The sequence below is a fragment of the Convolutriloba macropyga genome, chromosome 5 (assembly GCF_964194025.1).
Source record: "Convolutriloba macropyga chromosome 5, txConMacr16.3, whole genome shotgun sequence".
In the NCBI taxonomy this organism is placed as follows: domain Eukaryota; kingdom Metazoa; phylum Xenacoelomorpha; order Acoela; family Convolutidae; genus Convolutriloba; species Convolutriloba macropyga.
Window position 1 is genome coordinate 16,501,621 of NC_134472.1, and position 16,257 is coordinate 16,517,877.

At 40.8% G+C, this 16,257-nt stretch overlaps 1 protein-coding gene across 1 annotated transcript in view; it reads left to right on the forward strand.

Annotated features, from left to right (window-relative positions):
- LOC142339842 (glycoprotein-N-acetylgalactosamine 3-beta-galactosyltransferase 1-like) overlaps positions 1 to 15,982 on the forward strand; it is a 32,072-nt gene extending 16,090 nt beyond the window's left edge. The window contains exons 4-5 of the mRNA XM_075390144.1: positions 524 to 675; positions 15,678 to 15,982. Of these exons, the coding sequence (XP_075246259.1) occupies positions 524 to 675; positions 15,678 to 15,827 (302 nt within the window). The 3' untranslated portion in view covers positions 15,828 to 15,982. The remainder of the gene's footprint in view (positions 1 to 523; positions 676 to 15,677) is intronic.
- Positions 15,983 to 16,257: the final 275 nt, after the last annotated feature.

Consider the following 16,257-nt stretch of genomic DNA (forward strand, 5'->3'; position numbering starts at 1 on the left):
ATTAAAACAGTTCAACAACACTCTATGTCTTAAATTTAAAACCAATATTATTCTTGATTACAACGTTAACATATTTTAAAGCAAAACTAACAAAAATGTGGGCAAAATTACCGCAAATGCGAACAAAAACATCTGAATTTAGTCAAATGTTCACAAAACCTTAAACCTGTCTAACTCCGTGGAAATTTAAAAAATCTTCTTCATTCCATATTCGAGGCTGATCGTGTTTGCTAACGATACCACTCACAACTCTCTACGATGAATATATATCGATCGGCTAAAATTGACTGAACAAAAAAACCCATTTGAGTATATAGTTCCTCCCTCCCCCGCTAAATTGGGTCGGAACAATAAAATATCTGCCAAGTACTGATAGAAATTTTTATTTTGTCCAGATAGTGTTATCATAAGAAATATCCTAATTGTTCATGTAAAAGTACTAATTTAAATATCTTTTACATAAATAAATTAGACTTCTTTTTACCGAGGAAAACAATAACTCTGTTCGAACAAAACTTCACAGGCAAATGTTTGGCTGTGGCTGGAATTCACCATGGCTATACACTAGACAGTGCTGGCATGGACTTGTTTCATTCATTCTGGCCTGATTTTGAGTTCTTTGGTGACCAGTTTCCCGAATGGTATTACAAATATTCAGCCAATCCGCCTAGCTCGGTAAGTGAAATTAAAACTCAGCTTCTCTCAAACTATTGTCTGTACAACGTTAAGCCGGAAATTTTTATATCATTTTTTAAAAAAAATTTGGTCTTGAATTTGTCATATAAACCGATTTTGCTTTTAAAAAATAACTATGGTAGTGCAAATAAATGCGTAGCAAAAAACTAATCTGATGTACATGTTTAAATTTGTTCAGAATATTAGAAGAGGAACAAAAAAAGACCAAATAAAAAAATTTGCAGAAGGGGAAGGAAGGGGGAGTGGGCGAAAATTTTGGATTGGATGGAGCCCAGAACAATGAGGGTATGGAAACTATAGGCTAATACACTAGCGAATCTAATCAGAGCCATTAATAATCTTTGCTGTTGGGAACCCTGTTGCTCAAGTGGCTCAGCAGAGCGAACTCTGGTGGCGGACCTCAATATGCGGCACTAGTCATTTTGCATTTGTTAAAAGGTTGACAGAGAACAACCTAATGCAAATTGTGCATAAGATAGGGTTGACATAGCTTGACAAGAAGCTCTACTTGTTCAACGTTTACTGGCTGGAGAATTGAAGCATTGAGGAACGAGAAAGAACGTGAGAATGAGTTATAAGAGATACCCAAGTTCCAGAGCTTAAAACCAGTTGGGGTAATTGGTAGCACACTAGGCTTGCAAGTAAGATAGGCTGGTTAGAATCCAGTACTAGTCCATTTTCACAGTAGTTGCACCTGCATAGACCCCCAAACACATTCTTCTCAGAGATAGCTTGAACTGTACAAGAGTGTGTGCTTAGTTTTAATTGAATTAGGGTGAAAACTAGGGCCCCAGACACAGATCCTTCACCGGACTCCGCTCTGCTCAGACTCTCGAGATACAGACAACAGGGTTCCAGACACCAAAGACTCACAGTTACCATACCCATATTGTTCTGGATTCCCTTTATCTAACCCAAAATTTTTATTCGCGCACCCCTTCCCTCATTTCCTTCTACAAAAATGTTTTCATTTGTATGTTGGTCTTGTTTTTGTTCGTCTCCATTAGTTTGTCTTGTTTTTGTTCGTCTCTATTAATTGGTCTTGCTTTTGTTCGTCTCAGAAAAATTAACCTCTGATCAGAATGTAGAGAATCAAATTAGTTCGGTATCAGAATACTGATGCTAACTAATATGGACTGTGCTGAGACCGTTTCAGATGGAATTATTGCTTAGTCATAGAAATTGATAACATTGTTACCGCGTAAATGAAAAATCCATTTAAAGCGCCATTTAAACAAAGCGAGAAATGAACAATCTATCCAGCGAGAAAGTTTATTACGTCATATTTCTTAACCATTTAACATCTAATATGCATAGAAAGCTCAGAAAAAGTTCGTGTAACATAATTTTCGTTAAGCCTACTAATATACTAAATCGATTGCGCTCTTTTAGGCTTAATATTTTTATGTTTCGAAAACGTATCGGTGACCAATCTGAGCTCAGACAAAATACCTGCCAGCAAATATAGCTAGATTTGCCGGGCCATTTAGATATGCTTTTGCCTTAACACGTTGTTGAATACAGTTGACGATCACGATGAATTTAAAACTGACGAAAGACTGTTTTATCAGCTTTTTATTTGGTGCCGCGACTATTTGCGAACGCTGACGCGGATTGGATTATTGACAATGGATTTATCCTCAATTCATGAATAGCTGTTCAAAACTAAATTCGATTGTTTTGATGCCGTTGTGCAATGCCAGTCGGCCACTAATTACAGTTTTTAGTTTACTTAGCAAGTTGCAATATTTACTAACGATTGTTATAGCGACTATTTTGAGCGCCGCCTATATCAATTAGTTTATCGTAGTCTAGAGACAAGGGAAACCTGACCATCATTTTTGAGCCAGTCTGCCGAGGAAAGGTCACCCTCAAAAACATCCGAGAGTAAAAAGCAGACAGGAAATGGCGGATACAAAAACCTACAGAGCGGAATGAGCCACACTCTGAAGAACCCCCTCCGGCCACACTGATAACCAGTCAATGGTGCAGCAGTTAACAAGAGCAGGGAACTGCCGCAGTCTGGAACCGAATACTTCCCCAATCGGACTGGTAACACGAACAATAGACCAAGATCCGTATCTCAAGACGAACAGACTGCTCAGAGGCCGAAGAAAAAAAAAAACTGTAAGACTAGTCCGAACTCTTATGAACTTTATGTTCTCTTGATGCTATAAAATTCCCTTAACCGGCAAATCTAGCCTCCCAGAACCCATTTCCTATCCCATGAAACGAATATTCTCGATTTCACTGGTCACCGATAACCCACCCCATACACATTTTTTTTGTTGAAAAACATCGAATTTGAAAAATTTTGGTCAAAATTTTGGAATTGACCAAATCCGGCTAAATACTAGTAATTGGAACGGGTAAAGTCTTATACGAAACAAAATCAGCGAAGCAAAAAAAGTTTCAAAAAATTGACCAAACTTGATAAAATTTTGCAAAAGAAATTATATAGAGCGTTGATAGATGGCAGATAGAACACTTGTATAAAAAAAGGTAGAATTAAGAGTTTGGTCAAGATTTTTCAAATTTTGAAAAAAAAGAATCAGATTACTGATTTTCTTTGCAAATAAGCGCTTATTCCTGGTAACTCGTGAAAATCGTGCATTTAACATCAAGGTTCGGAGTTTGAGCAAAGCTCAAATCAATTATGTTGTAAAAGCATTATATGGTTTTCATATTAGCTGCAAGTTCACTTGATCACGCCATAAAAGCTGCGCCCCAAGTAACACAAAATTGTTACAAACGTAACGTTTACGCAATACCGGGTTTAATTTTCAACCCTAACGCTTTGAAAGTCCGAAAAACAGCGCAGTTCCAGTTGAGTCATTTTTTTCATGATAAGAAGCGCCTAGTTATATGGCATGATGTAGTGAACAATTCGCTTTCACGTCATCGCAGTAACAACAACAAGCCTTTAACACCTTCGCAGCTTATTTCAGTGCTTGAAAGTTATCAGGAGCGCATAGAACCTATAGTCTATTGCCCCAGAGAGGGAACTCCTGATATCTACGATCAGCTCAAGCGTAGTACTCTAGTTACAATCCATTTAGTGAAAGACATTGTGTCTAGACGTAAACAGAAACATCCTAGTTTACTTAAAGAGTACAGAGCATTACACCAAAGGCCTGCGCTTGAGCTGAAAACACTCACTTTAGTGTTAGCCCATAAGAACAACCTCCGGACCTTGATAACACGCTACCGACCGAAAAAACTTTCAAAGCGCCGTCGTAAAACGCTCCGCACCCGTCATGCGTTCGAGGAGGCGGAACTCATTCAAGCCTTTGATAACCTGAATGTCACTTAGTCTTGCGTTGTTGTGGGAGTCTAACCGCTGACTGGCGTTGTGACTTATTTAACTCACGAGTTATGGGTTAGTTTGAGGTTGATACCTTCCAACAGCGCTTTACTAAACGTATTGCTCTCCCCATTCTTTGAGTTATTCCCTACCGTCGCAGGTTATCTGGTTTAATTTTTCCGTTTCCGTCCCTTTTGTTTCCGTGTCAGCTTGTTTCTTTCTATCCCCCGTTTATTTGTTGTATGATGTAGTATGTTGAGTTTTGCTGTAGTAAAATTTCTTTCTCCTAGTATGCTGGTTTGTTGTTTAGTCTCGTTCCTTGCTAGGGCTTGACTTATGTTCATTCTGGAGTTACGGCTGGTTTGTTTCGTGACTTTTACCACACTTGTTTACTAGCAATTTGTTGTAGCTTTATTAATTTTTGTAGTAAGCACTTTTGTTGTCTGGGTATGGTGGTTTGCTAGGGTGTGAACTAAGTTTGTTCTGGAGTTACGGCCAGTAAATTTCCTGACTTTTTCGACTTTTGGTTATAATACATCGTTGCCGTAAATTGTTTCATGTTTGATGTTCTGATGCCGTTGATAAATCCCCATAATGTTTTGTGCTAGTTTACCTAGCAGTAGCTCCTCTCCTTCTTTCTAGGGTGTGACTTAAGTTTATTCCGGAGTTACGGCTAGCTTGTTTGGTTGAGTTTGTTGCTGTGGTCTGCTAGCATTGATCTTCCCGCCTCCTCGCTTGTGGTTAACCGTCTCCCTCCTGTGCTATCCCGGCTTCCCGTCCCGTCGCGTGCTACCCGCTCGACGTTCCCTTCTCCTCCGTACCGTTTTCCCGTTTCGTCGCGAGCCATCCGCCCGACGTTTCCGCCCGCCCGTGCCGTTTTCCCGTTTCGTCGCGCGCCATCCGCCCGACGTTTCCGCCCCGCCCGTGCCATTTTCCCGCTTCGTCGCGCGCTTTTCGCCCGACGCTCCCGTTTGTCCGTCCGGTTCCCCGTTGCGTCGTGCGTTAATCGTTAGGCGTCTCTTCCCGTCCGTCCCGTCTCCCGCTCTGCCCTTTTTCGCGCTTCCTGCGCACCGTTCTTTCTTTCTTTCGCCGGGTACTATTCTTGACGAACATCTTTGCTCTTTGGTGTTTTGCTAGGCAAACCGTCACACTAGGTTTCGGTATAACCCATTTGTGTTGTGCTGTTGCATGTCTATGTACTTTATATTAGTACCAAATTAAACTTGTGGTTCCTGTTTTTCTTAAGATCATGACAACATTGCAAGGCAAATTTAACAAACTTTATAATGCGAGGGCAAAATTAGAGGCTGACCTTAATAACATCTATGGTGAAATTAACAATGCTGTTGATACGCAAGACAGGAAAGTTAAGATCGAACGTCTGATTGTTAAGCACAAGGATGCTTTTACTAGAGTGGTTGATAAGAATGAAGAGCTCTTTGATCTGGCACAAAGGACTGAAGATCCAGATGCTGCCTGTAAGAACCTTGAAAAATGGTTAGAGACTGTAACAAAGAAAACTGATGAGTTCATTGCTGCTGCTCGAGGGTAGATCAATTTGGTCTAGGACAAAGAGACAGCAGAGCTGTATACCCCTCACCATTCAAGATCACGTTCACATATGACTTCCTCAAAAAGATCAAGTCACCGTCAACGAAACTTAGAAAAATCAAGACTCAAAAAGGAGGAACTTGAGAAACAACATGAGGCAAAGCTTCGCATTGCTAGACAGCGTCTTGAAATTGAAAAACAAACAAAATTGCGGGAATTGGAAATTGAGCAGCTTGAGGAGGATCATCGCAAGGAAGTAGCTGCTGCAGCCCTTGAGGAAATTGAGTTGATGACAAAATCATCAGCAGACGGGTCTGGTATAGGCAAAATGATTGGGCTCTTTACCGAAAGAAGTTCAGTCAAGAGCAAGAAACTTGTTCAAGATTGGGTTAATTCGTCACCGGCCGGGAACGTGGCAGATGTTGCAAATGAACCGAGTTTGCACTTCTCTGGTTCCATCGCGCAATCCAACCAAGCAATTGTCCAACGACTTTCTTCAACTCAACTTCCAAACTCACACTTCAATCTCAATACACATGGTCAAGTTGAGGCTAACATCAACCTCTCTGTCCATGAGCCGCAAGAACCAACTAGTAGAACCAATGTAACCAATGATGCACATAATGCAAACAACATCATGCAAGAGCAGCAACAGCCTCAATATACGTGTCCATCACCCCCAGTAAACTTTGGTATGCCAACTCAACTAAACGCCCCAAACACAGCCCCACAACTGTCTCAAGCAACAATGCACTTCGATGGTTTACAATTAGATCATCAATTCCCGCGCAGGTCGAGCATGCCAGGACAGTTGAATTTAGTCAGCCCTCCACGTTCACCACTTTTAAATACACTCGTTAATGCTCCACTAGCACTTAATCCGCAACAAGCACACATAAATGTACCAGCCCCCCATCCCCGGTTCTAAACCCCGCACCACCGCATTTCCCGTTAATCCCACCAGCATTCCGGTTTCCTCCTTCACCGACACAAGCACTCCCATTACACGCCACTAACCCCGTGGCGAATAATGTCAATCTGTTACCCCATTCTCCGCCTGCATCATTCATTTCCTCCGCAAACGTTTTTGTACCTCAGTTAATTCATCCACCACCCCCACAAAAGAGTTGTCAGCCCCAAAATTTTGTCCCTATAACCCACGCACCTCCTGTTCCTCCGGATCCAAATGTCTGGCGTTTTCCGGCAGCAGTCCCATCTAATGCAGTACCACTTGTAAGTACATCTGCAAACTTATACACCGCACAACCGGCCCCGTTAATCAACCCTCATATCACTACATCGCTCCGCTCCTCTCATGTACAAGCAGCAGCAGGCGCTCAAAATTACGTAACATCAGACTTCATGCAAGCGAATCCATTTAGTTCTTCCACATGTACCGCCCCCACCCTTTGTCACTTCGATCATTCCGCCAACGTATGGAGCTACCGTTCCGAACCCGTTGTGTTGGGGTGGCCCACCGCATCCCACACCTTCGGCTCCTTCTTTGGACTCTGCGGATTTGATAAAGCAGTTGGCGGACGCAATTACTTGTAAGAAAAACGATCCACTGCCCGAGTGAAAGTTGTCACAGTACAATGGTGATCCCCTGCAGTGGCACGAATGGTTCGGAAAATGTAAAAGCGCCATAGACTCACAGTCCTTGACTGATGATGTCAAGTTAACATACTTAAAAACTCTTGTAACTGGAAAAGCTAAAACCGCCGTCGCTGAGTTCGCATACTGTGGTTTAATGTATAAGGACGCACTTAAGACACTCGAACGTAAATTTGGCCAACCACAGGCTGTAGTAAGTGCACACTTAGACAAACTCAGCTCTTTTTCTCTACTTAAGATGCACAATAGTGATAACATCATAATCTATTCTGCAACAATTTCGAGTCTTGTTGGGGTCTTTAAATCACTTTCATATGACTCAGACCTTAAGAGCGCCTCACTTCTCAACACGGCTGTGCAAAAATTGCCGCCCAATCTGAAAGAGTCTTGGTCTCTCTTCACAGTGAAAAAACATTGGGTAAAGCCAACACTCCTTGACTTCAACAATTGGTTATTGGATGATTTAATGAAAACAACTTCATCGAAGGCAAGAATTGAGGATAACACCAACTCAGTAGTAAAGACCAAAGTTGCCTCAAGAACTTTCGCTGCTTATACGCAATCTAAGGGCACTCAGAGACCAGCCTCAACATCGGCAACGCCTCCAACTCCTCGCTGCATTGTGTGTAAAGGTAACCACCGCATCTGGCAGTGTAGGGTATTTACAGAAACGTCTCCCACCCAGCGAGCAAAGGTAGTGGCGGAAGCAAAACTGTGTTTCTCATGTTTGAGAGAAAAGCATGTGTTCAGGCAATGCCTAAATCCTAGAAAATGAAGGAAGAACGGTTGCAACAGCTCCCATAATACACTTCTTCATGGAGCTGAGAGGGTTTATCCATCAAAATCCCCTTCAAACAACAACAATAGTAATTCTAATGCTGGCGCAAATCAAAGTAAACTATCTAGTATCCAATCATCGAGTAAGACCACTACTTTGTCATCTGTGAGTAATGTGAAAGGCCTCCTTCAGGTGACTGAATTACAGTTGAAGAGCTCTTCTGGTACAGATACCACGGCTTTTTTTTGTGCGATACCGCTTGCAGTAACTCTTGGGTGTCCAATGATCTCGCAAACAGACTTGGTTTGCACAGTACAGCATTGAAAATAACAGTCAAGGGTATAAATACCGAGGAGGTTGTAGACACTAAGTTAGTTGAACTAATTGTAACACCACGCGACAACCAAGCATTTGAACCATTTAAAGTAAGCCTTTACGTAAAGGAGGATTTGAATGTAGGCGCCGATATCATCAACATTAAAGCACTTCAGGAAACATACCCGCATCTAGCAGTTCTAGACCCAGTTACATATTGCTATGGAAACATTGAGATGATACTTGGACAAGATGTGTATCCTGCCATCCGTCCGTTAGAGTACTTCGCTGCCGACGAGAAGTGCTCGCCCTTCGCTGTTCGCTTACCCAAAGGTTGGGTTCTAAGCGGCCCTCTACCGTCGTCTTCAGGTCTAGTCTCGACTTGTTTTAAAGCAAATATGGAGCAGTGTTTTGAACTCGCTAGTCAAGTAAAATCTTGGTACGACATGGAGTCGTACGGCGCACTTAAGCAAGTAGGCCCACGATCCTTCTCGGATGCACGTGCGCATGAAATTCTTGAAAACACCACCCTGCAGAATGGAAAAAGGTACAATGTCGGAATGCTATGGGCTGAAGATAACATCGAACTGCCCAACAATTATTTCTCAGCGCTTGTTCAATTAAAATCTTTGAAAAACCGGCTTGCGAAAGACCAGACTTTACGGGAAAAGTACTCGAATACCATCAAAGAGGACTTAGACAAAGGTTACGTAGTAAGGGTCAAAGATGCTCATAAGGTGGAAAGTCGCTCGGAACGAGAGTGGTACCTACCACACCATCCGGTTGTTAACCCGAACAAGCCGGGCAAGGTCCGTAGGGTACTAAACGGAGCAGCTAAATTCCATGGCGCATCTCTTTATAAGTCATTACTCACCGGACCTGACTTGCTGCAAAAACTAATCTATGTACTCCTACGGTTCAGACAACATCCTTTTGCCGTATCCGCCGACATCGAAGGAATGTTCCTCCAAGTTGAAGTGTTAGCATGTGATCAACCATCATTGCGCTTTTTGTGGCGGGAGGACCCCACATCAAATGTTGTGGTACACCAGTATACGCGCCACATTTTTGGGGCAAAAGATTCGCCCACCTGCGCCAACTACGCACTTCAGCGCACGGCACGCAATAATGCTAAGGAGTACCCAGAAGCTGCGAAAGCCGTCCTTGAGAACTTCTACATGGACGATTACTTGGACTCAGTGGAATCCCCCGAGAGGGCCCTCATTAGGTCGAAGAAATTGGTACATTTTCTCCATCTAGGTGGGTTCAAGCTTACTAAGTTTGTAAGCAATGTACCAGATCTCGCTGACCGAATTGATGGGTTTGCTCAATCCACTGAACCGAAAGTCATCGTTTCATCAAAGGAGGAATCAATGCACGTGCTTGGGCTTAAGTGGGATCACAACAACGATACTCTGGTTGTGAGCAGGGGTACTAACAACACCATCACGAAAAGCTTAATACAGCGCTTGGTCCTAAGTCTTGTGTCAAAGGTCTACGACCCAATTGTTCTTGTCGCACAGTTCACTGTTGGTGCTCGGTTAATCTTGAAAGACATTTGGCGTGTCAATGGACAAAGTTGGGTTGACGAGTTACCTAAAGAAACAGTTGACAGATTCCTGGCCTGGCGTGTTGAACTGCCGCGGTTAGCTGAGATCACTATACCGAGAAGTTACTTTTCAGGACCATCTCAACATCTTGAACTCCACATGTTTGGTGATCGCTCGCAAGACGTATTCAGTGCAGTAGGATTTCTTAGGGCTCAAGTAACTTGCACCTCCGGGGAGATTATAACAGAGCTGGCGTTTGTCTTGGGCAAGGCCCGTGTTGCACCTATGAAGATAATGACAGTTCCTAAGTTGGCATTACAAGCCGTTCTCCTCGCTGCCCGTTTAAAAAGGGAAATCTGTCGAGCACTAACGGTTATTGTGGACAAAGTTTTTATGTGGACAGATAGTACAATCGTCTTGCAGTGGATAAACTCAACAAACAAACACCCCATCTTCATTGCAAATCGGGTTAGTGAAATCCTGGAGAACACCAGCGTTGACCAATGGAACCACGTCGCCACTTGTGATAATCCGGCAGATGCTGGCACGCGTGGTATATCCGCTGAAGTTTTGCAATCAAGTAGCTGGGTGAGGGGTCCTGACTTCTTGAGAACTAAGCAATTCCCTTTTGTAGCAAATACTGACGTCGTTGATAACATCAAGCTCGGCGTTGTAACCAAGGAACAAGATGATGACTCCATCCCATCTTTAGCCGCATCTGTAAAAAATTCCCCAAAGGAACAAAGCATTAATCTGATCCCATTTGATAAGTTCAGTTCTTATCAAAAATTACTTCGTGTCACCGCATATGTGCTCCGTCTTTTACCATCTCATGAAAGTTACCGTGCCGTAGACGGCAGCATAGCCGACCCTGTTGAGCTTGACGAAGCCGAGCGTCATCTCCAGTACTTGGTTCAAGGAGAATCTTTTAATACTGAAAGAAAGGATCTTCTTGACAACAAATCCGTTAAGAAGAGCAGCCGCATTGCTCAGTTTACTCCGTTTATTGGACCTCATGTTCTCATCCGTTCCTCTGGTCGACTTCGACGGCTAGTGGAGATTGACTTTGACACTAAGCATCCTATCGTGATGGATGCGCGTCATACATTTGTTAAACTGTTTCTGCGGCATACCCATTTGAAGAACCATCATCAGGGCATCGATTACTTAAGATCAAAGATACAAGAACGTTATGCCATCCTAAAACTACGTTCCATACTGCGTTCCAAAAAATCAAACTGCGTCTTGTGTAGAAAGTTCCGTGCAGCAACTATTCAACCTATCATGGCAGACCTACCAAAGGAGAGACTCGCATACCAGTCTCCTCCCTTTACCAACACCGGGGTTGATTACTTCGGCCCATTCTACGTCACAGTTCGTCGGACTACCCAGAAGAGGTGGGGATTTCTCTTCACTTGTCTCACTACTCGTGCTGTCCATGTTGAAGTTGTCCCGTCCATGGACACTAGTTCCTGTGTAATGGGAGTTGAGCGGTTCGTCTCCCGTCGGGGTACTCCTGCTATGATTTGGTCGGATAACGGTACGAATTTCATTGGAGCGGAGAAAGAGCTCCGTGAATGTGTGGAAAAATGGAATACGCTTAACATCGCTGCCGAACTTGCCAATAAGGGTATTAAGTGGAGGTTCAATCCACCCAGTGCGCCACACCAAGGTGGAATCTGGGAGAGGTTAGTTCGTAGTTTTAAAAGAGTACTGTACACTATCCTCGGTACGCGTCGCCTCACAGATGAGGTGTTGAACACTACTTTTTGTCTGGTCGAATACGCACTAAACTCACGTCCCTTAAAGCCCGTAAGCGCCGACCCATCCGACCTAGGCGCAATAACACCTAATCATTTTCTACTCGGTAACCAAGCAACCAAAATTCCGTCCATCGTTGGAGTCGACGAGTTCGATCATCGTAAGCGGTACGCCCGTGCACAGTCCTACGCCAATGCAATCTGGGCACGTTGGCTTAAGGAGCATGTACCTGCGCTGAACCGCAGAGCTAAGTGGCAGACGCCTGCCGAGCATCACCTCAAGGCTGGTGATTTAGTGTGGATCGTAGAAGAAAGCAACCCTAGGGGTCACTATCCAACTGCTCGGATTGAAGAACTCCGTTACGGATCCGACAGCGTCGCCCGCTCTGCCGTCGTACGCACGTCCTCCGGATCGCTCGTTCGCCCACTTGTTAAGCTTGTATCAATCTTCCCAACATTTTCTTCTGGGCCGGAGGATGTTACCGCGTAAATGAACAATTTATTTAAAGCGCCATTTAAACAAAGCGAGAATTGAACAATCTATCCAGCGAGAAAGTTTATTACGTCATATTTCTTAACCATTTAACACCTAATATGCATAGAAAGCTCAGAAAAAGTTCGTGTAACATAATTTTTGTTAAGCCTACTAATATACAAAATCGATTGCGCTCTTTTTAGGCTTAATATTTTTAAGTTTCGAAAACGTATCGGTGACCAATCTGAGCTCAGACAAAATACCTGCCAGCAAATATAGCAAGATTTGCCGGGCCATTCAGATGTGCTTTTGCCTTAACACGTTGTTGAATACAGTTGACGATCACAATGAATTTAAAAATGACGAAAGATTGTTTTATCAGCTTTAAACATACTTCACTGATTAGAAAACCAGATAAGGTAATTATCCCTGATCAGATCTTCTCAGAACCTAATAATAAAATTGCACATAATGTGCCAACCGCGCTCATCCACATTTTGGCTTGATTGTATGCCATACGAGGTGGAAATAGAAAACTCAAAAAATTCAAATATTTTTCAAAAAATAGTTGGTGTATGAATAAGAAAAACTGTTTCGGACTCAAACCACGTAGCGAAGTAAACAATGTTAAATTAGAGGGCTGATAAGACCTGCCATTATTATTACTGCGAGACAAGATTAACAAAAATACCAAAATAGCAACAATAAAATTATTTACATTCAAAGTTTATTTTTGAAAAAAATATATTATTAAATTTAAAATAGCGCCAAAATAAAACCTGCACTTATCTAACTAAATAAAACTTCACTAGAAGAGACATGGGACCTGTTCTTTTTAGCAAGTAGATGAAAAAGAACAAAAACTGCACAGTTAACAAAATACCTTTATTTTTTTTTTTGAAAAAAAATCATTAGTTATCAACTATAAATCAGAAATCAGATATCAACAATCAACTATCAATTAGAAATCTTTATACACATTAGGGATCATTTATCCACATATGAAGACATTGAGACATGCCATTATCAAGAATATACGGTACGTAGAACAAATGACAAACACGGATGAAAAACAAATTTAGTTTAGCGAGAAAAAATTGTCGAGGACGTTAAAACCATAACCGATTCCGTAAAGAAATATATATTCAATTGCGCTTTCCTTGAACACCATTAATGATGTAAATGACATATGAATACTTAGACTAGGTAGAAATAGACAAAAAACAACAAAACTACAATTTAAAAATGCATGTTTTTCGAAAACAAATAAATTCAAAAAAATAGTACCAAAAACTTTCCCTATCAACGGAAATTAAATAAAATCATTTATTTCTCCAAAAATCAATGAGAGCTGCCATCATTCAGAATAAATCATACTACGTCTACAAAAAGAATAGAAAATGCAGACAAAAATTAAAAATTGATGTCAATTGTTTCGAAATAAGAGGTATATCGAAAACAAACTCCATCCATTAGGAGCAAGTACCAAGTATATTTTTCAGTTTTTTTTGATATAAATATTTTGACTAAAGGTCCATTTATCCCAAACAAATCATGTTTTTTAGATATTTATTGATTTAAATAGTAAAAAACGGGCAAAATTTAAATTCAAGGACACTCTCTAAGGTAAAGCAAGCAAAGCTAGCCCTCTTTGGAAATAAAAAGTTTGTGTCAGCTGTTTTTAAGTGTGTTATTCCTGCCGAAACAATTGAAAACCATTGGTCTGTTAATCCTCTAAAAACTCATTGGAAAAGCTTGGAACGAAATTGAAACGACCTCATAGTAAACAAAATTAAGTATAGCAACCACTTGAACAAAAAACTAACACATTAGAGAGCCGATGAATTTTGAACATAAGTTGAAGCAACACTTAAACGTATATCTTAACGGCAAACCTTCTCATACGATTCACAATTTGATAACAGAGAACAATGTTTGCGAATTACAATAGTTTAAAATGAACAATTGGAGTCATATGGGTTACAACAACAAAAACGTTTGATTTGAAAGATCAAGAAATGTATCAAAAAATCTCTCATAGTAGATAGTATTAGAAAAAGGGGAACACACTAATTGATGTTTAAAACGCCACTCTAAGGAGTAATGAGCTTTGTTACTATTCATATTCAAACCTGTTTTACTGAGACAAAAAAACGTCAACGATTTCGACAAAATATAAAAAAGATGAAACACAAAATCATTAAAAAATTCACAAGTAGGTCTTATAAGGCATCAAGGAATTGTCATAAAAGGTTATAAGCTCTCATTTTTTAAACATGGCGACAATTAAAGGGCGAAGCTAAAAAATTCAATTTAAAAAACAAATGAGATTAAATTAATCCTTAACTGTCACCTGAACTTTTTATGCGTTGCTAAAAACCAAATGAATCTGTCGTAAAGGGGATTAATGAATATTACCACACGGTTGCTATCGCCACCGAGAATTTATCAAACTCCGAGGTGAAGCCGAGGTGCTATGATAACTTCGAGGGCGATAACAACCGTGTGGTAATTTTTTTAAATCAACACCTGTTGCAATCATGTTTGTTTTTTTAGACTACAAGTTTATCAAACTGTTTCCATCCCTCTACTACGAGTTTATCAACTCTCTTCTACTTTTACTTAGTAACAGTAGCGATAAAAGAGTGCGATGAACTCTTAGTCTAATGATGAAGTATTTTTCCAGTGTCGATCGGGCAATAAAGTTTGTTACACTGACAGTTTATCTAACTGCTGTTATCGCAGCAAGTGTTGGTTAAAATTGCAATAAAACTACACGTAGAGCCAAAGTTTAATTTTTTTAATACAAAGAGAGTCTAAGCCAAAAAAATAAGAAGCCATTAACTAAAAAGAGAAAATAGGATCTCTTAGGCAAACATTGTTTATTGAAAAGTCGGAGGGACCAGCCGATTGTGAAAATATATAATAGGACAACAACAAAAAAGGAAATCCGGGCAATACGCTAGTATTCACTAATACAGTGAAACAATGTGAAGCAACTAATACAGTGGAACAATGTGCGACTCTTGGCACAATTCTAACCGAACCATGTCTGAATCGTCAGGGCACATGCATCGACTTTAGTAGACTTCGCGGGCAACTCAAGAGTACGCAGCAAAAGCAGAGTTAAGTTTCCGAGCGAAAATAAAACCTCTTTCAGATCTAAAATGTTGTTCAAACTATAACGTCTGGCTTCAATTTAATCGGATTTTAAAAAATACGCTTCAGAATTACTCGCCTGTTGGCTTCATTTACCGTTAATTAATTTTCTCGCCGTGAACAAAAAGTTAAAAAAAAAACGTTGGCAGATCTTTAAAACAGACAACATCCGAAGTAATCCAAATCCTTGACTGTTGACAGCCTAGTTGAGTTGAGAATATGTTTCCTCCCACACTTAGTGGAGTGGGAACAATTACTGTTAACGTTTCAAAACTGTTCAATCTCTCATTACCATCTTTGAACCTATAGTCTATTTCTGCTCCCGCTCGTGCTGTTAAAGAGCCCCGAAGTTACAAATTGTGCACCGTATATACAATGTAAATACACACAAATAAACATTACCAATAATTCGGGTCGTGAAAGTCAGAATCATTTATTGAGTGGATGGGAGCAAATTTGGTTTCTATGTGTTTAGGGTTGTTCAAATGAAACTATTACATTCCACTACATGGACCCAAGAGTGATGAGGGTGACACACTTTGCCATATACAAATTGGGTGCTCTACTGGGCAGAGCAAAACAGAACGTCACTCTCAACAAATTCTACTCCCAAGATCACGACTAACTTCTATTATAATGCCAAATAAATTCAATTCAAAAGGTTGTCATTTGCACATAACATAATGAAAAATTAAAGGAAATATTATTAAAGGAAATTAATTTGGATTTACCTTGCCTCGAGCAGCAGTCGTGTCAAGTCCCGGTTTGAAGTTTCTTTCATTTCATACAAGTATCATATATGATTTCATACTGTCCAAACCTGATTTCTTAGTACGATACTAGCACAAACCAAAAAAAATCAGATATGATCATTGTATGAGTACCCAGAAATCATATATGAGCCTAGCATAACTACCAAGAATCATACATCTTTTTTCCTTCTTTTCCTTCAAAGTACATTTATAATTTCAAGTACCATATATGTGATTCTCCGGCATCGCGTTGTGATCCGCCGAAAGACCCCGTAATGCTACACTTATCGCAAAGTTGAGTGC